Source organism: Saccostrea cucullata, unplaced genomic scaffold, assembly GCF_032062105.1.
Source record: "Saccostrea cucullata isolate Sc308-1 unplaced genomic scaffold, CSIRO_AGI_Scuc_v1 ctg183, whole genome shotgun sequence".
NCBI classification, from domain to species: domain Eukaryota; kingdom Metazoa; phylum Mollusca; class Bivalvia; order Ostreida; family Ostreidae; genus Saccostrea; species Saccostrea cuccullata.
This window is the reverse complement of record NW_026929981.1, coordinates 284,565-309,685: the sequence shown is the minus strand read 5'-3', so window position 1 is coordinate 309,685 and position 25,121 is coordinate 284,565. Positions and strand designations below refer to the sequence as shown.

The window sequence follows — 25,121 nt, the reverse complement described above, 5'->3', positions numbered from 1 at the left end:
GACCAACACTCCTTTGATTAATTCCCTATCTTTACAGGCACAAGGCCAAATTACTTTTACATATGCCTTCCCTCTTTTTTCACAGATATCAGTAAACTACGTAGCCCTGCAATGAAAAGAGCTAACGATCGTCATACAATGCAGAGGAATTCCTTTCTGCTATCATGTTTAGATGAGTCAATCACTCCACTTCAAGATAAAACCAGAAGACTCAACAAAAGTCCTATAAAAAAATCAACAAAATCGCTGTCGAACACCTGTGAGTCTTCTTTTCTGGTATAAGCTTTAAGTAAATGCCCCCTAGCACACCTGCACGATCTTTAAATCTCAAGATCTTTATCCACCTTTGAAAAGCAATGTTTGACAGAACTACAAACATGAACGGCTACCATTTCCTACAGTTAGAACCTTCATACACACAAGTGTTGGTGTTTACATGGTCTTTTTCTAACAGTATAACGCCACAAGCATTTTTAGCAACCCTGGCCAAATGCACAATTATATACATCATTATCATACATAAGAAAAATCTCAGAGAAAATCTTTCTAAATACCACAGTTATTTTTGTCCCATTAAGGACTTGCACTTATACAATTATGTGCCAAAAACAGATAAACTAACACAAGAAGTTAATCCAATCTTGCCCCAAACCCTACATAACCTTTCCAGCAACATTTTACTTAGTAATTCTAAATGTACAACATAGTGAATGAAAAAATTTCCTCCTCTGCATTTGACTTAATACATGTAAATAAATAAATCAGCTGCAAATAGAATTGTAGGAATATAATTTTTTTCCATTATGTCTTGAAAATCCTTCTTGTGTGTCATAAACAACAAAGTTCAAGGGATGAAACAAAAAATAACTCTTGATCTATAAGTCTGAGTTCCTAAAATTGCCAGAAACCTACTCCCCCTTCCCTAATGCTTTTTGATGGAATAAAAGTTGTTTCATGTAGGAAATGTTTGGCAAATTAAGATCTGCCTTGTTGAGTTATTTACAATTAATCCTGTGCACTTGGTCCTGAACGTTATTTCAACCATGTGCTGCCAGGAGATGGAAAAAAGTATGATGGAATGAATCCAGGGAACTACTCACCGTACAATTAGCTACAAGATTACAAGAAACATCAAAACCAATGGCTTAATCAGGTGTACTACCCCCTCTCTCATTAAACACAAATATAAATCTTCAACAGGGTCTTCATGGTTCATACAAATGAAAGAAAATCATGATTTGCATTGATTCTTCAACATATTTAGTATAACTTGCATCTAGCACTGATAGCAGTGCCAGCTGGTGTATATATATGAAGATTTGGAATGTGGTAGGATGGATGGTGATGTACGTGGTCAGTATATATTCTTGAACTAGAAGTCTTGCAATTTATATTTTCTGAATAAAAGTGGATTCATGAGCCTTGAATAATAGTTTAATTTTCAACATTTATGTTTAAAGAGGCAGAGGGAAAACAAGCATTTTTTTTAAAGATGGCTCAAATTAATTTAACATAAATGTTAAAATTTTCTAATTTCTTCTGATATTGCTTGTAAAAATTTTGAAAAATGGAATGACAAAAAATGTAGAAATCTTAGATAAAGAACATAAATGGCTATGGATGTTATTAAAATTAGCAGACAGATTGATAATAAAATATATGTAAATTCAAACATAAAAAGTTAGCCCTATTCAATGAATGTCAGACAGAGAAATCAGGAGGGACAAATAAAACTGACAATAATAGTAATGAAAAAATAACAAACCGTGTCTCCCTACACAAGGAAGACACCACAAAACCATGATAAATATCTAGGACCCACCAAACTGCGGCCCTCATATATTTTGTTTATCTGGGAACAAATTAGCTTTGTATGATTCATCTGTCAATCCTTAATAGTGGACCGAACAATTCATTCAGACTTTTTACATTGTATCATATTTATCTTTAACCACAAAGACAACTTGATAAAAATGTTTCTCTGTTTAAAGGCTGACTGAGCCATACAGTTAAAACAGGTTTTTGATGATGATATTATGAGTAAAATGAAGAAAATTAAATGTGTGTCATATAAAAATATATAATGCTACAGGTACCCCCTCCCAAAATGATAAATAATTAAAAAATAATAATTTTTAAAAGTCTAATTAGCAACATATTAACATACTCATGGTTATTAAATTAAAGGAACAAGATACTTTTAAGAAAAACTGATAATTATATGCACAAAATTTCTTGACATGGAAAAAAGACCTCTCCAAACTGTAATATCAAAGGAAATTATCCAAGTACTTTGGCAAAAAGTTTGTGGATAAAAAATATTGTACTCTTTCATTTTTGCATGGAAATTCTGTATTTCCCTGAATGACTGAGTAGACTATATTGGGGGGGGGGGGGTGTCGTAAATAAGTCCAGCAAAATCCTGAAGTTTAATTATACATTTGAACATTTTTTTTTTACGAGTGCCATCACCACAATTGAGACGTTTCCTGGTCTTCTTTGACAGGAGAGCAGATTGAGATGTACATTGAACAGTGTTGGATTTGTAGAGGAAGTGTCACTCCTAAACCTCTGTGGACCACAACAACATGCTTTACCTTGTAATTTATTGTGCCGTGTGGTTTAATTTGACAGGTACATAAAGTTTCAATAAAAAAGGATAAAATTTTTGTTGAATCACACTTTTTGAAAAATGCTTTTACATATATTTTTTCTGCATTCTGACTCATTCACATTGGTTCCAAAATTTATCACAATTGTGTGGAATGTATGAATAACAGTAGATATTTTTTATTGCTTTAACAGGTTGCCTAGATTTAAAGTTTTCTTTGTTTTTGTAAAAAAAATCACATGTTTTTTACTCTATATATCTACATTTTACACCATCACCAAAATAAACCTCTCCTTCTTAAATTAAAAAAAAACATGAAAAGATTGCCAGTCAACAGTCAATTGAATATGTAATTATAGTATTCATACAACACTTAAATAGAATAATACATCCATTGTTTTGAGATTCCCATTTATATACCCCCCCCCCCCCTTGTAGCTTCAAGGAGCACTACAACTTTCATTCCCTGGTATAAAGTAGTTCCTTATATTCAATGGGTGAGTGGGAAAACATTAAAGAACTGTGATGACCTCTCAATCATTTGTTTGTCACTGGCAGCTTTTAACTCATCTAGAATGTCTCCGTAATTTGTCTCTCTTAAGATATCGTTTTTCCGAGTTTGACATGCCTTTCAGTGCTAATGATTGTTTGAAACTGTGCAGATCAAGACACTCTGCCTTGCGATACAATGTAAGTATTGGAGATAAGAAATTAGTTAAAAGCCCGTATTCATTGTGCTTGCTTCCAAACCCCAAAACCACAGCTGTCTTATTGTCACTCAGATCTGTCAAAAATCTCAATTTTTTTTAGTTTTAACTTTTGTGTTTTATTTCCTACTTTGTGTCCACAAATATGTTATTATACATTATTAATCTATCAGTGCATTTAAAAGTGCAACTCCTTTCACCATATTTCTGGACTTAAATCTTTTATACACTGGGGACATAATAATATGACAAAGGAAATTCAAAAATCACACCAGTGTTTGTTTTTTCATGAATATCTGAGAACTCAAACTATTATTTTCTACTAAGACTTTGAACTAAATGAGGATGAAATACAACAGCCTGAAAACCTACACATTCAATTGACCATAAAATACATGAAAAATTTCGCCCACATCCAAAATTCACAAAAACACCATTAAATTTCTGATATCCTGATTCGTCTCTTGCCTTTGGTGAAAAAATGGAATTTCAACTGATTCCCATCCCCTCATTTACACCTTCAAAAGAAATGCTATTTGGGAGTGCGACAATGATTATCCCATAATAATAAATAATTCTAGGTAACGATGAATAGCTTAAAGTCCATTGGGCCAGTCACTTATAAACTGCACTATATTTGGCGACATGAGAACTTCCAGTGTGTCGCCAGAGGAACAATATTGTTGCATTTACAAAGGCATCGCACCAATCAACTTTGGATATGCTACCATTGGGTGATATCTGCTATTCCGAATATAACATCAGTTCATATAATTATACAAATTTAAATAATTTGTCTGGTATGAAATTTTTCCTTGACAATGCATCATGAAATTATATTCTATTTAAGTCATTTAATAGAACCATGAATTTGCACTTCAAGTATATGCTAAATGATAGTTAGTTTTGTATGAGGTAAACTATTTGGAAAGAATTCTTTCATACTTCTTCATGCTTGAAAGAGGTGAAATGATCCAACAATTTGTAAACAGCCTAAGTTTCCTTTCATTAATTCAATGAAAATGAATTATTACTTTAAACAGGTGTTTTAACACAAGGTAGATATATGCCCATGACAGTAATTTAATATTTTATCTTGTCAGGTGTTGTGTAAGTCGTGATACATGGAGTTTATATCACAAGTAAACCATAAGTTAAATGTGTCAAATGACTGGAGAAATTAATACGACACATGTAAATGAGATGAAAATCAAAGAGATGTGGACGATATTGTTTACGTCCTATGTAAGATTAATTGTTCAAATGTAAAATGTCAAGTTAATATTGAAAAAAATTGATTTTATAGCTATCCTTATTTTAATCCAGTAAGGAAAACTTTTTTTAGTTTTGATGTGTAAATTTTTAGTTTCTCAACATTGCAATTATATTATTCAGATTCTAAAAGTTTAACTTTAAACATGCTGAAAGAGATTAATTCCTTTTCCATGATTTATTAATCATGACACTTATAATTAAACTTTCTTGAAATATGATCCATTGAGTAATAACTTACAGGGATCTTTCTGAAATTACAAAGGACTCTGACATCAAAAGCTAATGTCAACACTTAATAAATTGATTACTTCACATGTTTTATTATTTTTGGAGTTATAAAATTATATCCATCTAATTTTGCCTTTCATCTCCAATGGGCAAAAATTTCACAGATGTATTCCATGCACATTCAAATGCACAAAAATTGAATTTCTAAAAATTACTCTGAACCATTCCCAACTTTATCTAACATCTATCTGAAAATCAAGCCTGTCAATTTTGTCAAAGCGACTGATTCTACAATAAAATGAATCTCCACCAAAAAAAAAAAAAAATACACAACCGTCTCCTTGAACTTCCCTTGGTTCACATTTCACGGATACCTGGGTATGCAAACCTTCGACAAGATATTGGACCGTGATTCTTTGAGCTTTGTTTATAAATCACCCTTATCTCACATTTGTGAGGGATTGCTATTATTTGGCACACCATACCTTTGGAGAGATCAAGAATTCCATGATTCGGTTTATACAACAGGGCATCAAAGTGCACAGGATGAGAAAATGTAGTCCATCTCTTCTCAATGTCAGGTTGTTCTGTTAACACATTAAAAAGTTCTGGTATAGGATCATGTAAATCCTCTATTGTGCTGCCATCTTGTAAATCATCATCAGGATCTGGCTTTGGACACAAACCTGTAATTTATACAAAATAATGTTCAATATACGATACAAATAAATGCATAAATATATGTACTTCCTTTTTTCAAACATGGATTGCAAGTTCATTTAAGTCTGATATTTAGTGTAAATAATAAGATACCAAGAAAGACATTCGAACTGACATGAAACATGATAAAAGACCATTCCATGATGTAACATTGACTAAGTGTAACATCTTCATGTTACAAAAATATTTCATGTGCAATATTCACATAATAGATCAGGATCACTCTTTAGGAACCTTGCTTACATGTCCATGACCTTTATACATGTACTTTAATAATTACAAAGGTCAAATGCAACAGCTTTAAAGCTTATAATTTCTGGCAACCAAAACTGTTCTGCTGGTTATGTAATATAAATAAGATCAAAGGCAATAACATGTCAATTTTCCTTGAAAGAATGCTTTCATGTGCAGAACAACAGATATTTAATCTCGTTGTACATGTATACAGTAATAATTCCCCCCAAAACTCAATCCTTTGTTTTATTATACTTCTATAATGGATGAATGTGATTGTATTTATATCATGCATATGGGCAATTAATCATTTAAGGCACCTCAGTTCAGTTTTCTGCTATTTTCGTTTGCAGAGAAGACAGTCAAATTTTTTTCTCTCAAAATATGAGAATTCAGAATTATAGTATTCACCTTGATAGGCATTCCAATTGATTAAACAAAATGCATCCTCTAGTGTTCAAGCCCTATATTTGTCCTTACCAAAGGACCCTGACCTTGAATGATACTTTGACCTTGACCTTCAATTCAACATGTATGAACAGTCTTTCTTGTTTGCTTCCATGTTATGGTAAAGATTAATATTGCAGATGTAAAACAGAAAGACAAACAAATTAATAAAAGTAATTTAGGTCCAATAGGCTTTATCTTGCATGCTTGCGAATGCTGAAAAATGGAATTAAAGAAGCAGTAATTGGGAAATGTCAAAATAAATAGATATGATACTAACCAACACAGGAACAACATTCTGTGTACAACTTGGACAAGCACAACTGACAGTCTTTACAACACGTACAGTTCTTCAAACTGGTCATATCGCAGTCACATGATTTAATTAATAAACACTTGCTAACGATACTAACACAGACACCTTCATCACAACACAGGGCCAAAGTAGCACAAAACACGAGCACTAAGGCACAGGCCAAGTAAAGTTTGTTCCTCATTGTGATCTGAAATAGAGACATAAAAAGTTATAATCACCTAATTATTGCATGCAGCAAAACTGTATCTAAAATATTCATACTTTTGGAAATAAGTCTGCAGACAACACACGAAAGTAACTTGCATGGATTATGGATTCGATAGTTTAAAAGATAATTTTCCTTTTTTAAATATTATTTGAATTTTAATATATGTAAAGTTCTGAAAGTGAAAAATTTCTTCTTCACAGTTAAAAACTTAATATAATGAATGGATATTGTAGGATTGATGAATCAATATTGTAATATTGTATTCTATAAAATTAAACCTTAATGTAAGCATGTTAACTTTAATGGGAAAAGATTATCCTATAAATATATGATAAATTAAAATTTTTAACAATTATTTGTTAATGAAATTATACAAAGTCTAAGATTGAAAATTACTGCAAGTATAATAAGTTATTTATATTAATCAAACTTGAAACTAGTTCATTAAAAAAAAACATTTATTAGATGATTTTTTTAACGTCTTCAAGCTTTTCACAGATTTTCCATAGTATAAAGTAAAAGCTCGCAACCTAAATGCATTATGTTGTGCATGCTTTACTGTTTGTAAACATCGAGAGAAAAAAAATGTGCACTTGATGATATAAAGTTAAAAAAGAAATTATGTATTGTAACAGATTTACTGTTCACATAAAGAATCAATTATAAGGCCTTCGTTGACATGACCAAAACAGCACACCCTAACTCTTTTTGTATCAAGTCACGACAACAATCAAAAAGTTTACCATCAAGTTCTTTTTCTCTTCACACACGTTACTCGTTATAGCTTATTTCTTTAACCCCGCGTTCATCATAATTATTACTGCCAATACTGGTATTTACTATGCCAAAATAATGTATTATGAAGCCATAATTACATACCTGTGCTGTTAAAAATCTACATCACACTTGCGTGTAAAACATATCCCTCCCCGAAGCTCCACTAACAACAAATGGAGCACCTGTATCTTTCTACTTCCGATAGGCGCACGCAGTTACCTCCCCGAGAACGCTAAAAGACTTTCCCACCTGTGGCTTGCGAGCGAGAAAATTATACTTCTCTTATCAGCTTTGTCATTACTTGTTCTAATCCTTGTTTATTGTCAGTGGAGAGATTTTTAATAGATTACATCTGTATTTCTGACAAAAGAGCGGAAGGAATTAAAACGACTAAATAATTAAGATTTTATACTTAGATAAGTTAATTTATACTTGGATAAGTTATCACGATTTTCAAGACACCTTGTAAACTGTTAAAACAAATTCGGCACATGAATCAGACCTCAAAAGGTCGGAAATTTACTCATAAAACATGGAGAATTTCAAGAGCCCCACGTGTCACAACGCTCACCTGAGTCACCATGCAATGACCCTTTCACTGAGCTCCTGCGGCCTGCATGCATGGAAGCGAACCCTTTATCCATGGAATGAATATTAATTTTATTACCATTTATGTTATAAAGCTAATTAATTGTTTTTTTTTTTAATTTGAAGCTAGATCTCCAGGATGAGATATTTTCAATTGTGTCGTGTGAAATTAACTCAGTTTTAGCCCTTCTCCGAGAGTCCAACTTTTTTTCAATACCAATTTCTTTCAGTCCCTATTTTTTTGCATACAATACTATATTACCCTTATTTCAATTTACTGCAGCAAAAAGTGGGGGAGGGGGCAACCAGCCTCTCAATGTACATTTTCAATGGTAAAATTAGCTTCTGAAATTTACACAGCTTCCCCCCCCCCCCCCCACACGTTCACTGTTGAAATATACATATGATAGAAATGCGGCCGAATGTCAACTGGTGTAGTAAATAGCCAATTAAAAGTTCTCTTAACAGAGGTGGGGCATAAAAATTCAATCTTTTCAACAACAATTTTAAGTTCCTATGTTATTAATTTCGTAACCAATGAGAATCTACTAGTATTCTCCATTACCCCACCTCTGTTGATTTTTTTCGTGAAATCCTGGCTTACGATTGGTTAAAGTCTGTCACGTGAAGACGGTGGATAATATCTCATTATTAAGGTCAGTTGCAAATCCAATTACCCGGTCAGTTGTAATAACTATACCCGTTATTACGATGTATTACGTCACAAACACAAACGTGACGTCATAATAGGCACAGTAAAAGCGAGATGAAGCATTTAGCAGAGAAAACCATTTATAACCCACAGATAAAACGTAAATGTTTCATCGGTAATTACGGTAAATTCGTAATAACGATAAAAGATCTTTATTAGAGACAGGTATAACGGATGATACCTGGTTAGTAAATTTCATACCTTATAACGGAAAATCCGTAATTACGCCAGGTATAAATATATATTTATGCCATTATCAATTTTACCCAATACCCTGTTTTCACTAATTAGACTATGTATAACGAATATTAACTCGTAATTACGAGATAATTAACTTGTAATACTGAAAGTCCAAAGATAGGGTAAAATACTCCTATTTCAATTTACTGCAGCAAAAAGTGGGGGAGGGGGCAACCAGCCTCTCAATGTACATTTTCAATGCTAAAATGTGGGGCCGGGGAAGCCCCCCCCCCCACGTTACTACGTGACTGTTTAATGATTAATTTAGTTAAGGGACTCCGATCCTCAGCCAGGAAGGGCAACTCTTTATAATTTAATTCAAAAAGTCTCAAAATGAAGCTTAAAAATTAAATTTCTTCATGCAACAATTTTCATTATATACAATGTACCTTTCAATGGTTTCAGGGTTCTTTGAAGTTCTCAAAAAGGTCTAATTAAAAGTCGAAATTTTTACCCCGTAAAAGCATTTTAAAATTATATATATATCAAGAAATTGATGTTCATTTAAATCTAACCATAGATACCAATGTTTATTAACATGATATGAAATTAGAAGAGATTTGTGGATCTTTGCAAGGAAAAGAGAATCTTTAAACACTTTGTTTTGTAAAATGATCGAAGTAAATAAAAGAAATTAAAGAACATTATATGTATAAAAATGTGGAATTTCTTCAAAAGCCTGGATACCTATGATTTTTATTTTTGAAATGTGTTAATTGATCAAATTTGAATTGGAAAATGCATCGCAGGTGTTTTCATTCGCAATTCCTGAAAATATATTAGAGATTTACTAATTTTCTTTACATAATATGATTAACTTGAAAGATAAAGTTTGAAGAATTATTATGAGTTAAAACACGTTGCTTTGAAAATTCGGAGACATTTTTGTGAGCATTTTCAATTAGTCAATGCTTGATTTTTCAGAACCTGAGGATCGGAGTACCTTAATAACTGACTACTTTCGGTATTTGAACCGAGACAGGCATTGACAAATAAGTTGATGGTACAGATATTTTATCGACTTTGCAAAACCCACACAGCATTTATTGACGCCCGCGCGGCGCAGTGGTATGAGCGTCATCTATAGAGTCGCGCGGAGTAAGGACTTGATCCTTACGTCGTGCGTTCAAATCCAGTGGGACGTGGACACCGGTCCTTCGGATGAGACCGTATAATCAAACTTGCACGATAAAGGTTCAATGGCCCTTATGAAAATTGTGCACTCTTGTTTTCATATATGTGTGTGAAAAATTTGGTCGTTATGATCACCTTGTTTTCAAATACAACCTGATCATCTGTGCGTATTTTGACTGACACATTTCACACCACTTGTTGAGCCTCTGCTTTTATACGAAGTTGCCTACGGAATACTCCATCAACCTTAGCACGTATATAAACTCACGACATGTGTATCCGGTCGACAGGGGAATTCTTATTGATCCCTCCTATGGAGTTTTACAGGGGTCCGTGTTTTTGCCCTGTTGATGTCTACAGAGTTGTTTCCCTGTGGATCCTAGTATTTTCTTCTACCGATCGCGAGGCCTTAACTTCTGCATGTCTTTCCCTTTTCATCCCATGCTATTTTGCTCACTAACCCCCTCCCCCGGTCCCTACTCCTGCCCCACTTTCCTCTCCCGCCATTCTTTTGTCATATCGATCCTCTTTCTCAAACACAACTTTCCTAATTCTGTCACGTTCCTAGCTCCTGTCCTCTCTGTAGCTCCACCCTAGTTCTGCAAATTAAAACCATTTTGGGTATATTATTTTTTTTCTGTTTATGTAAGATATACTAATACTTTCAAATACAGTGCTACCTTGGGAGAACTTCTGTAAATTTAATCAATGTTGAGAGAGAGAGAGAGAGAGAGAGAGAGAGAGAGAGAGAGAGAGAGAGAGAGAGAGAGAGAGAGAGAGAGAGCATGCATAAATGTCTAAGGCTCAAATGTTTATACTGAACATAGATTTGTGATTTTGTGGATGGTGATGATGAAGATTTTCGGTTGAATTCGAGCCGATTTTTAATGCATTTAAATTAATATTATTATAATTTGTAAATTTTGCTCAAATTTAAAATACACTACATGACGTACATGTATATGCTACTCACATGTTTTTTTTAAATTAATTAGGTAAATGTAAATGCAAAATCATCTACCTAAACGTTACTACTAAAATTCTATTTGGGGTGAGGGGGTGGGGTGGGGTGGGGGCTCTAAATTAACAGTGTATTCAGTCATTAAAGTAGAAGACGATATTATACACGCAGTAAGGCTAAATTTTAGGGATGGCAATTTGTAACCGATTAATTACTCGGTCGGAACGATGGAAATCGGTTAGAAATTTTTGTAATCAGTTAGTCGGAAAAAATAAAATTGAACATAATTTTCTTTGAATTTATTTTCAAAAAAGAAATCGCTGCACATATGGTTGAAAATTTAGCGCCCGGTTTATTATTATACCTCTACTGATTTTTCCCTATATAAAAATTAAGTGATTAGATCTGAACAATTCCCTAGAAATCGCTGCATGTGAATTGGCTAATCCCCGTGCGTTAGTTTTTTTTTTTTTTGAGCTAATCCCTTGGTCGAAAGCTAGTCATGCTAATTCGCGGTTATAGATTTTCATTGTGACGTCATAATAAAGGTTTTGAATTTCAAATGTCAAACTCAAGGTCAAGGTCAAAAAGTAAAAATTGTTGGTACACAAGAAAAATTCTTGTCACAAGAGATCACTCTAAAGCAATTTCTTGTCTTTTTCCATTTACAAGGCCCTTACAGCTACAGTATGTTAAAACAAAATCTTGTCAACAGGTGCAGGCTAGCAACATAACATTAATTTAAAGCTGAACACTACTCGTAAATAGGCATAGTCCGCCATATTTCTCGTTCTTCAACGCTCTCCCTACAACTCGTATATAAGGAGCAGATCGCTAGTCAGTTCAATGTATTTTACTATACCGAGAGTGCAGACGTACATCTTACAAAGCGTGCTACTCAATATCGATGAAATTATCAAATTTTACGTATTTTTTCCAAAACAGGACAAAAGTATCATGAAAAATACAGGTCAATACATTATTTACAAACGGAAAATGCACATAAAAACAAGAAATAAACGCAAAAAATCTAAGACCACGATAGGAGTACGACATGACAGCCACGAGTTTCGATTGTGCAATCGGGTGTAACGAAAGCGAACGGTTTATATACCCGTCTGACAGTGCCTATTTATGAGAAGTGTTCAGCTTTAAGGAGAAGAAGAACCGTGTTCTGAAGGGGTCATCATTTAGTCAAAAAGTGTTAAACATGATATTGAACTTGATTAAAATAAACAAACAGCAAAGACTCTCTTGATCTATTATAAAAGATAGACTGGCCTGCCTGTCTGATATCCGATATACAGCGTACGGTAAAGACAGGCAATACCAGTCTATATCATAAAAGTTCAACTGTATAAATATCGAATTTTACAATGTACTACTTGTCTAAATTCCTCACTTCCGGATTTATACGCGCCATCTAGGATTAGATCCAAAATTGTTCTGAAAGTTTCGGTAGAGAAATTAGTGCTTTCAGCACAACTTATTACACAATGAATCCAAATTTTCAAGATATAGGAACAGCTTTTGTGACCGCCTACTACCAGGCTTTTGACAGTTGTGGAAATAGTGAGGAAAGGGCCGCTAAACTGTCACAGTTTTATCATGTGAGCAAGCAGTTTGAGTCGTGCTAGTGAAAGTCTTATTATCTTAAACCAGTACTTTAATAAGCACTGAAGGCATACAGATCATATCATGCTGTGTTTCTTTAGTCATTTTAAAAGCAGTCTTTAGTTTATATTTATTAGGAAAAATTTTACATTGAAACTTTAAAAAACAGTTGGGAAAACACAGGTACTTGGGTCTTGGTTTACAAATATGTATGCACCTTATTGATATGTAAAAAAAAAGTAAAGGTATGCATGCTCTGTAAAGGTGTCTGCTCCACTCAGTTGTTTTCATGGCTTGTTCTTTGAAAATAAAGCTGCACGTACCGATCTTTATGCACCAGACGTCTCGGAACATCGATTATTTTTTGTAAAAACCCTCACATCTTGCAAATAAATCCTAATTTAAAGAAGAAAGGGCATATTGCTTTGCTGCTGTCTTTCGGTCTGTCTGTCTACCATCAGTTTCAGTTCATTTTCTTTGCAAATTAGGTTGCACTTAGGTTGCACATATTGAAATGAAATTCAATATACAGATTCATCATAAAAATATCTCGGTCAATTTGGCCTTAGAAAAACTGCAGTTATTTGCAGTTTTGGACTTTCCGTTCATTTTCTTTGCAGAGATTGCACATATTGAAATGAAATTCAGTATGCATATTTAACATAAAAATATTTGGGTATGAACAAGGCCATTTTTGACACTGTCCAATAATTTCATTTTTAAAAAAAAACATCTCTTGTTTAAGATACATGTATTCCAAGAGTATTTAGTTTACTAAAAGTTCATAGGTGTATTAATATATATTTTCTTCTTTATCCTTTTAACATGTGTTAGTTGTTGTGTTTTAAATGCTTATTTTATTTAATTTCAGCCTGAAGCTTTAATGATATTTGAAGATGATCAAAAACAAGGCAAAGAAGCAATTTGTGAAAAAATTAAGGTAATGACAGGTTATCCAAGGTAGTTAAATGCTATAATAGTAACTGCCTGTTTATTGATATGTTTTTACGAAAACTAAACTATAATTAAAGCTATAAAATGGGGAATGAAAATCGCTTTGCTATAATCGTCAATTCATCTTGAGTGTGTTTGCCATAACAGTGTTTTACTGTATGCATGAATATTAAGGTCAAGATCTAGTAAATGAAAGGTGTCTACAGATTTATCAAACTTGAGAAATAAATTCCTTTATTGATGCTTTACAACTTTAGCTTGGTCAAATAAGGTGTTTCGGGGCATAATTTGTAAGTAAACAAGATGAAAAACTGTATTTCAAACTGTCATTTTCAATGAAAAATTAAGAAAACCAGTCATGAATATGGGAGTTTTTTTCATATTCAGCAAAGGAAATGTATCAAGATTGCCTACAGTATCTCAGAAAACGGTAATTAGTTTGTTCATGGCCTTTTCTTTAAATCAATATCAAATTTAATATAGGTATCTTTACTTTTCATATGATTTCAGTGTGTTTTTTCTACATAATTCTGCTAAAGCCATAACAGAAAGTGAAATTGATTATGACGTCATATGGATCTAGCACCAAAAAATTAGAATTTTTTTTATTACCTTATAAATATTTTCTATTTTTCCTTTTTTCCAGAGCTTACCTTTCCAACAAGTACAACATGTGATAACCAAAACAGACTGTCAACCAACTTTGGATGGAGGAGTTTTAATTATGATCTTAGGCCAATTACAGGTAGGTTGGGTAAAAATTAATTGGAATATGAAGACAATATATGTGTACAAGGTTCATAGAGAAGTTTATGAAGCATATATCATTTCAATATAAAAATTCTGAGAAGCACATATTAATATAATTGTAATGTTATCTTTCAATATCTTAACCAGTTTGATGTAAATTACAATCTGCATTCAAGTATGGATAGCTTTATTCCAAGTCCTTAGGCTATAGGAAAAATACAGTTCTTAAAGAATATTGACACAAACCTAATGGTAATTGTATATTTAAAGAAAAATACAAAACATTTAAAACAGCTGCAATGCATATCTTTTCAATTTGATTGTGCAGAATTTACCAGTAAGATTCTTTTAATATCAGCAAACAATATATGAAATTTCAATGCATAACTTGTCTAGGGCCTCAAAAAAACTAGAGTGCACAGCTACTTTTTCCTATGAGTAAACAAAACAATTGTCAAATTCTGTAATTGGTTTATCTGTAGATATATTATCTTTTACAGGCAGATCAAGACAAACCATTAGGATTTTCTCATGTCTTTCAACTTCGTCCTGAGGCTGGGGGAGCGTTTTTCATTATGCATGAAATCTTCAGGCTAGCAGTCTACAATTTTGCAACGTAAAAAATTCTAAATAGATATGAATGAAGATTCCCAAGGCATGTGTAAAAAAGTATAAATGAAATTGCAAGAAGTATGTATTTTTTTCTGTCAGTGGCCATTGTTGTTAACAGGTGTGTTTATGCTGCCTTCTATTCACCTGCATTTATTAATGGAAGAGCTCCACTTTTATGTGGATCTTTTTTTGTTTTTGAGTGTATATTCTTTTTTAATGCTTTTTTTTGCCTGAAAAAATAAAATAACTCACAGTTAAAATGAATCAGATGATTGTATTAAAAAATGAAGTGAAGTATGTTACATGTACATAATTTGCTAATTACTGTTCTATCTCTGCATTTGATTATTATTTAATATTAAAATGAGACAATGCAAAACAAAAGTAAATGATCTACTTGTATCTAAACAATTTTGTAAGGAAACTTTTACACACAAATGTTTCTCAACCCTAATCATTATTAAACTTTCAATGAATTGAAATTGTTTTGTTTTGAAGGATTTTTGTGTGGAATTTTTACCTACTTTAGAGATTGATGTTATGAACTTTTCTATGTAAGAGCTACCAGTTACAATGATCAAACATTAATGGTTGTTCTTCCGTGAATTAGTGCTCCAGGTGCAAGAAATTTGGTGCAGTTTGAAACATTTAGATGGTGCAAATACAATGCCATTTTAAGTATAGAATATTTTCAATATTTTATAAATACATGTGTACTGTTCAGTGTTAAAGTAAGCCATAAGACCAAGAGCATGTAAAATGTAGTTGAACTTCAATATCTCAAACATTGATTTAGAAGGATTTTATTTAAGGTAGAGATAACAGATTGATAGGTTGTCAACAAATAAAACTTCCTACCCATTGAATATTTTCTGAATTTTTTTTATATGTGTTGAGTCCTTGTTCCAAATCATATCAAAAATTCAAGATAGGTCGTTTTCTTTTTGTATTTTAACCTCTTTATATTGAACCTTCCAATTTTTGGTTCCACTGAGGTTTGACTGTATTGGAAGAGAAGGTAATGCTTATTAGATTCGCCTTTTACTTGTACATGTACATGTAGCATGTTTTGTTGAAATTGAAGGAAGAACCAACTTTACAACTCGATGACTTACTAGGAGCATAATGCATAACTTTCTTTTGAGCCAAAAAATCTGATGTTTTATTTACCAGTATGTAAATTTTTCAGAAAATTGATAGGACACTATTATAAAAATGAAATAATAATGAACTGTTATTCAGGTGGATTAGTGTATCAATTGATTATTTTAGTGTTGTCAATACAATGTATAAAAGCAGGTAAACTCATTACGATAATTCAAGATGAGGTAGTTGGTTTTTTTCTTTGATTATGCACTCAGTAAGTTAGCTTGGAAAATTTTAGGTTAAGAATTCAAGAAGTTGGTAAAACAAAATGGGTTGTATACTTACTTGGTATGTATGTTTGATGATTCTGTAATCTATTCACCATAAACACAATAAATGGGTTGATTTTAATGTTTTGAACATTTTAATCCAATGGATGTTGACATGAATTCTTCAGTTAAACTCAGCTATTTTTATAGTAATTTGGTTGTGTAAGGAAATCTTTTAAGCTCTTGAGATGAACTTGAAAAATTATAGGTTAATTTTTTTGTTTAAGTATTCTTTTGCTTCATATAACTGACATATAAAAACATAATGTATAAAATGCTTTCAAAATTTATAAAAATACATGTATTTGTTTGTGTAGAATATGTAGGCTTTCAGTTTGTAAACACAATATTGTTGAAATCCTGTACTCGTATGTCCTTACTGCACCACTGAAATCAATAAAATTCCTAATAAAATCACTTCTGTTATTCTTTAAGAAGGAAAATGAGTGATCCTGGGATAAATGTAAATTGATTGTTAGCATTTAAAGTATATACTGTAAACCTGCTATTATGAAATTCACGTCATCTTTTATGCGCTATTTGTCTGGTTGAAATCTATCCGCGACGATTAATTTTTGCAACAGAGGAACATTGTTTACAAATACTAAGCAAAATTATTTGTTCATGGTGATTAATATTCACGATTAATATTCGTGAGTTTAAGTCTGTCGCGAAACTCACGAATATTTCTCGCACATGAATAAAAGTTGGTTTACAGTAATACTTATCAATCCCAAGGGAAATGTATCTTATTTTAATTTAGAGGCAGTTATCAATCTATGTTCCAAGGAAAAGATGACCATGGGTCACAACACTCTCCGAGTTACAAATACCTGAAGATGATGAAAATAGAAACCTTTTATTATAGCCATCAATCAGAAATCCATGGCTTCAATGATTTTAATTTTAGAATATTTAAGCTTGAGTTTTAGTTTGGAAACTTGGCTTTGTTGTCCTTGCAGAAGGTTATTTAACGGCTTTGTTACTTTGGCTCACCTAGGACCCTGAGACTTTGATTTGAATTAATACAGAACATATAAATTCTTACAGTAGATTGTCTTATGAAATGAATATCGTATAAACCCTATTAACTGCCCCGGGCGCTTAGAGAATTGCAAAAAGGGGGGGGTGTATTGGTATATAGAAATAAATTTAAAGAATCTCTAAAATAATGTCTAACGAGATACCACATTTTTGAGATATATTTTTCATTTGATTTAAAGTAAAGATAATTCACCTAAAGTATGCTAAATAAATCATTTTCCACCAAGAAATTGGATAATAAACAAGTTTCATTTTCAATTCCTTCAAATTTTTGCAGACTTTTGATATGATCCTAGTCTTTCTAGATAATTTTAATCAATGTACAGGGGGCCCTTATTTCCTTACAATTGAAAAAGACCTAATGGGGCGCTTATAGGGGCAGGGGCGGTTAATAGGGATTATACGGTACCAAGTTTTTGTAATCTAGGTCTTGAGAAAATTTTGACTCTTGTTGGACAACGTAATGATTACTCTCCTGATGACTTAATTCCTGTTGTATAAATTGAATCTAGGGTGATGATGCTTGCATGTGAAAGATTGACCCCTCTTCTAAAAAAAAAACAAAACAAATTATCTTCCTTTAGACTCCAATGTAAAATCGACTATATTGTAATTCCAAGATTGCTCAAGGGCTATTATTTGAACAAACTATGCTTTTGTTTTTTCTTTACTGACTTGCTGGTTATTGAAAAGATATTTATTCTATTCCACTAATTTTCAGTTTTCAAAAGGTAGACTCTTGATGTAGGAGGTCAGAGGTCAAATTCTGTCAACCGATCAAATCGTCGCCTGCAAAATCATTGTGTATTGTTGAAGTGAATAAATTTAGAGCTGTTCCGAAATTGACCTCTGACGTGACCCTCAATGGGATGTTGTTAGATGTTAGTGCAGCGAGTATGCGAGCAGATCTAACATCTAATTCTAATTAGATTGGATGTATTATTCATGGAAGTGAACTTAATGAAGCAAGGTATATACTAGATTGACCTCACCTGTCTGTGACATAAACACTTCTGGATTTGTATGTTTGTCGTTTAATGTCCCCCTTGAAAATTGTTCACTACATGGAGGCACCACCACTTGTCGATGGCGAGCTGCAAATTTTTTTCTTATTCTCGACACTTAAGCAATTGGACAGTGAGGGATCTATTCATGCCAGCACCTACTGTGACATGGGGACCACTGTTTATACAGTCTAATCAGAGAGACCAGTCTCCACATCTCACATTGGGATTCGAACCCATGATTCTGTGACCCTAGAAAAGACCACCACTGGGCCACAGAAGCAACCAGAAGGATTGATTTTATCAGCAGTGAACCAACAAAAAAGATTTGAAACAGCTAATGCTTTCTGAAAGTTTATTTTCTATACATAAAACTTAAAGACATATCAGTTTTTACATAAAAGATTGTTCAGTGAAGAATTATGCCACAGTAGTGTTAACATAATTGAGATTCTAAACTTCTTTCTTGCTTTTCTTTCATATACATGTAGTATAATTTCAGATTAAACAAATACAAACATTTACGAAAAAAAAAATTACCTTTCTGAATAATAAATCTTATTTCTTATAAAAGACTTAAATTAAATTTGCTTCAAAATACACAAGTCAGAAGTACATAAGAGTAATATGGTTAATAATGTGTGTACAGTAATATTTAAGAAAGTTCTATGTGTATATGGTACATGTATTTTTTAATTCCCTATGTCCTCCCAACAGGTCAGATAATCCATTTTTCCAGAAAAACTTTTGCATAAAATTTGTATATACAAGAAAAAAAAAAATCATACATACATACTGAAATAGATCAAGGTCTTTATATTAATATAATAATAATTAATACATAATTTATAGATGCATGGTGAAAACTACAACAACTTCATTATGCATCCATCTACAATGCTCAACTGAATAACTTTGGCCCTGCTATTTTTCTTCATTTTTTTAAAAAGATCACATTATTTACTACTACTTGAATTATGAAATTCCATTCCACATTCCCAATGGATCATGCATTGTCGTCACTTTAAGTCAATTCTTCTAAATTCACACGAAGAAAATTGTCCAATAGCAGAAATTTACTGGTAGGTAACAATCAATCTTCTAGTATCGAGCTACTAATACAAGCATAATTTGTTGAACAATATATTTCTATAAGTAATAGATTATACTATAAATACATTTGAACTATTGAAACCTTAAGTCTATGCAAATAAGAAGATTAATTCATAACAGTTGTCAATAAAATGTACAAGGTAATCAAAATGAATATAAAAATTGATTTGATTTTTGCTGGAAAATCTATCATGTCACAGAGATTGAAAAATGAGGCTTGGCAGTGCTTTCTGACTTATTTACATGTATCTGTACCATTTCCTTCCATATAATGTACATACAAGGAAAATTTTACCCTTCGTCCTTCAACAGAGACAGAGTTATCTCTCTTTCACGCAATTGTTTGCATGCAAAAATAACATTACATGGGCAAAAATAATCTTGTATACAGTATATAACATATAAGTGTTGAGCCATTTTTATCTTCAAGGGAAACGGCATACACGTACTAAAAATAAATATGTTTGATAAATTAGTCATTTAGTGCACTATAATTTGTAGATATATATATGCTATTAAAATGTGCATTTAAATATATGTAATAATGAAAATTGACAAAAATATGCATTCAAAAAAAAATTGTGTATCACATTGCTTGACTAGACAACACAATATCATATGTGTACATGTATGGACTGAGGATAAATTGTGCCATTTATAAGACCAGTATATATTTCACAACAAAATATACAAAAGCTGCTTTGTAAGAGTAATTATTATCTTGAAAAAAAAATGCTGCATTACATCTCCAGTGATTATTACATGAATTATGATTGTACGTTTAAGCAAGGTGCTATATTCAAGGAAACACATTACAGATAATGCTACCTTTAAGTCCATTAATATGTGTATTATGAGTATCTAAATATCAGATCAGGTAATATATAATGATGCCTTTAATATTTACAACTAACTTTTAAATTGACAAGAAAATGTTTATAAGATAAAATCAATTTTTCACAGAAATTTCACTTAGAGGGGTCCTTACAGGAAATTTTAAAAATATGATGGGGTAGGAATTTAAAGGGGGGTTTAATTATCATAGCAAATTTTTCAGATAAAATTAATTTCACAGTCAGAGAGTTAATACATGGAAATACTTACAAGGAAGTTACAATATAAAATGTGACAAATTCAAAGATATTGGGGGTGGTGGGGAGGTAACTATTAAAGCATACCGTATAATCCCCCGGGCGCTTAGAAAATTTCGAAAAGGGGGCGGTTATTTTGGTATTCTCTTTATATTATTTAATGTCATTCTTATACTTAAAATTTTTTAAAGAACTACTAAAAATAATGTCGAACTTTACTTTAGGTGAAGATAATCCACCCAATTTATGCGATATGATTCATTTTCCACTGAGAAATTGGATTATAGACAAGTTACATTTTCATTTTGTTCAAATTTTGGCAGACTTTTGATACGATTCTAGATGATTTTAATCACTGTACAGGGGGCCTTAATCACTGTACAGGGGGCCCTTATTTTCTGATAATTGAAAAAAGATCTAGGGGGCGCTTATAGGAGCAGGGGCGGTTAATAGGAATTATACGGTATATTTCATCAATGGCTATCTGTAGCTACCAGTAAAATCTGATTCAACAGTAACACTGAGTAAAGGTAGACTGAACAGCCAATCAGCCATTTTTGCTCTCTATATCCAATCTGTTAACTCTGATTACAAAATCCCATAACCATTGATAATATATATACTTATAGATACATAATGTAAAATAATTCACTAAAGTGAAGTATGTTAAATTTAGTTTCAATATCATTATACCTCACTATTTATAATAAAATATGACCTAGTTAAAATAACATTCAAATTAATTTTTTGTACACCTAATATTCTTTTATGATAAGAATTAATGCATTGAGATCATTCATTTCCATTTTTTCCCCCAATTTCTTCATTTCTGTGGGTATAACCAACCCACAAATTCAAATCCTCCTTGAAATTTAAAACTACAGTATAATAATTATTCTTCAACTCAAAACAAATCCTCACAAATCGATATTTTTTCTTTGAACAAAACTTTGACCCTACACAAATAAGGAATTTAATAGTATTTTGATGTAATATTAACCTTCCAGACTTGTTTCTATAGGTTAATTAACTTAAAAGTAATAAAATCATTAATAATCTTATCATATAAAAAAATTATGATCTCATTCTTTTGCAATCTGGTGATATGACATGTTGTTATGAATTATGATTGCTTTTGACTCATTATGTTATTAACTGCCTTGTATTAAAGCTACATATTAACCCTGAGCTATATATTTAATTTTTTTGTGTAGTAAATTGGTATTAAACCCTTGCTCACTGGACTGAGTAAGCACTGCGTCTCATTGAAGGGGACATAAACGAGTTTGGATCAGGTTCCTCTTGTAAAACCTCGACCTTGACCCATTGCTTAGTTTTACTGGACTTGCGAATGGCTTCCACAACAGACTGTACGTACAGGGCATCCTCAAAATTTGCTGCTGGTCTTACAGGGTCTATGCAGTAGCTCTGTCTCTCTTCTTCTTTGTCAAATGCTTCTTTAACAGCTTCAATAAACTGTATGATGCCCTTTAGATATGGAGTGGGGATGAGAGTGCGAGTTTTTTCAGATACTCCATGTCTCTCCTCTTCTTTGAAGTTGATGGGGTCAAAGTGCAGCAATGATTCTTTTGACTGGTCATTTTTCTGACCATACAGATCTGCTCCTTTAGCTATAAGTCTACCTTTGTTTCCTAATATCATAATTTCTTGTTGAAAAGGTCCTGGAATATGTCCATTGATTGTGGCAGTCACACAGGACCCCTGATCAAGTTCTATCTGAAAAGTACAAAAATCATCACTTGTTATCTCCCGAATGCCCTTAATTTTCTCAGTTTGCTTAGTGAAAGTTTTAAGCATGCCATGTGCTTTTGTTGCCCTTTGACCTGTGAGATAACCAATCACATCAATGATGTCACTGCCAATCTCATTCAAAAGACCACCTCCCATAGTGCCATCACACATCCAGTCAAACTGATCCCTCTTAGCTTTTTCAAAGTGAACTTTGACTTCACAGACATTTATGTCTCCTACATAGCCATCCAAAATCAGCTGCTTCATTTTGTCGATAGCTGGAAGAAACCGCAATCCATAAATAGTAAGGGACATCAAACGAGGGTAATATTTTGCAGCGTTTACCATGCGTAAGGAGTCTACTTGGTTTGGTCCTGCAGGGGCACCACAAATAACATGTTTTCCAATTCCTGGTAAAAAAAAACAATTACAGATTTATTATCTACCATAGATCCTTGAAATAACTAGTTACCTTTGTAAAGAAACTTAAGTGATGATGCTCCAATAACATGTTTAACTTAAATGGGTTGTATCGGGGTAATCACTCAGACTAAACACATAACTGAAATGTATACATGCATACTCCATTTGTAGCTTTTGCTGATTGAAGTTATACATTAAACATAAAACACAATGTCAAACATATTTGGGATCATATTGTTCAAAGAAAAGACATTTCTTTTAGCTGTCATCAAAAATGATGTAGAAGCACTCATCTTTAGGAACAGAAAACCTCCATGTGTATTAATTAACTAGTACTGTCAAAACGGGACAAAATACCGCCCGCTGGGTTTTTCAGAAGTGCTAAATCATGAATATTATATGGATCTAAGAGAAGAGAGAAATGCTAAAACATTTTTAGTGCAAATGTAATTGCTCATTATATTTTTTATAAATGAAATGAAGGTGCAGCCTAATAAAAAAAAGACTAAATAGACTAAATATACGGAGACACGAATTATGAACTTTTCTGTCAGTGACCTTGAACTTGCATAAATGACCTTGGTTCAAAGTCATGACACAACCTCAGGTCATAAGCAATGTTTGTGTGAAGTAGTAGATTCAAGTTTTTCCATAATAAAGAAAGATATGGACCGGACACAAATTATAAAAATTTTCTTCCAGTGACTTTGAACTTCCCCAAATGACCTTGATCCGAGGTCATGACACATCCTTAGGTCATGAGCAATCTTTATGTGAAATGAGAACTTACCAAGTTTATCCATAAGAAAGATAGGGACCGGACAGGAATTATGAAATTTTTCTTCCAGTGACCTTGAACTTCCCCAAATGACCTTAGGTCAAGGTCATGACACATCCTTAGGTCATAAGCAATCTGTGTGAAATTAGAACCTACCAAGTTTATCCATAAGAAAGATATGGACCGGACAGGAATTATGAAATTTTTCTTCCAGTGACCTTAAACTTCCCCAAATGACCTTGGGTCAAGGTCATGACATACCCGTAGGTCATGTGCAATTTTTGTGTGGAGTAGTAGATTGTAATGTTCCTCCGTAAGAAAGATATGGACCGGACACATTTGCACAGACAGACGGACCGACGGACAAGGTGATTCCTATATATCCCCCAAACCTCGTTTTCAGGGGGTATAATTAACGTACCAAGAGCCTTGACAGCTATTGGGGCTTGCATGTGAGGAGCACATGTTACTGCAATGATGTCCACATCCTTGTTCAATAAAACCTGACAATAAAAATGTCTTCAGTGAAAAATATCTACAAATGTTGGTTACCATAGTTACAGTTCTGATAAATATCAAAAAACAATGACAAGTTGTCTGGTTATTAAAAAAATGGAAAGTACAGTATATTGCAGAAAACTATGTATACCAACCTCATCAACATTACTAGAATGAAAGGGAATGTTGAGTTCTGCTGCAACTTTTGCAGCATCTTCTTTCGTTCTCCCCCATAACGCCACAACTCTGAAGCCGTATGATTTCAAAAGTGGGACATATGCCCTGACCGAGTTCGGGGTTCCCACGACTCCGAATCCAGGTAGCATTTTCCGCATGTCTGCTGCTTACGCAGTGACGTTTAAATTTCCCAAATAGACAAATCCATCAAAGAGACCTCTCTGCAACTTTGAAATCCATAATTTGAGGAAGTCTTTTTTTCACGGTCGATGTGATTCGCATGCTTGAAAATGATTGAAGAGTCTTCATCGTTTAAAGCGTTTGCACGATTCCGACTAAATTTCGGAAGATACTAAAGACCTGATATACTAAAGACCTGATATTGACCTGATGAAATAAAAATTAATATAATTTATTTGTTTTCTGTGTTTAACATTATGTTTTGGTTTTGATTATATTTCTGGGGTATAAGACAGATATTCTGGCATAATTATTTGTAAAAATATTGGTATAATTATGCGCAACGAGCCACAAACTACGGAAATGGCTTGACCTGATATTTTTTTAATGGAAATAAAGACTTATGAATTCTCCGTGTTTTTTGGTTTTTATCGTTATGTTTTGGTTATTTTTATATTTCTAGGGTATAAGACAGATATTTAGGCATACTTATTTGTAAAAATATTGGTATAATTATGCGTAACGAGCCACAAAATACGGAAATGGCTTGACCTGATA

General features: G+C 32.7%; 2 protein-coding genes across 2 annotated transcripts in view; one reads left to right on the top strand and one right to left on the bottom strand.

Moving 5' to 3' along the window:
• LOC134282670 (glucose-fructose oxidoreductase domain-containing protein 1-like) overlaps positions 1 to 24,645 on the bottom strand; it is a 30,538-nt gene extending 5,893 nt beyond the window's left edge. Inside the window, exons 1-6 of the mRNA XM_062765072.1 lie at positions 24,362 to 24,645; positions 24,130 to 24,211; positions 22,166 to 22,917; positions 9,991 to 10,014; positions 6,503 to 6,725; positions 5,307 to 5,507 (exon numbers count right to left, since the gene is read on the bottom strand). Of these exons, the coding sequence (XP_062621056.1) occupies positions 5,307 to 5,507; positions 6,503 to 6,725; positions 9,991 to 10,014; positions 22,166 to 22,917; positions 24,130 to 24,211; positions 24,362 to 24,541 (1,462 nt within the window). The 5' untranslated portion in view covers positions 24,542 to 24,645. The remainder of the gene's footprint in view (positions 1 to 5,306; positions 5,508 to 6,502; positions 6,726 to 9,990; positions 10,015 to 22,165; positions 22,918 to 24,129; positions 24,212 to 24,361) is intronic.
• On the top strand, positions 12,564 to 16,920 carry LOC134282669 (uncharacterized). The gene is made up of 4 exons (XM_062765071.1): positions 12,564 to 12,768; positions 13,644 to 13,712; positions 14,373 to 14,471; positions 14,977 to 16,920. Exons 1-4 carry the CDS (start codon positions 12,655 to 12,657, stop codon positions 15,094 to 15,096), a joined length of 402 nt encoding a protein of 133 aa, XP_062621055.1. The 5' UTR covers positions 12,564 to 12,654; the 3' UTR covers positions 15,097 to 16,920.
• Positions 24,646 to 25,121: the final 476 nt, after the last annotated feature.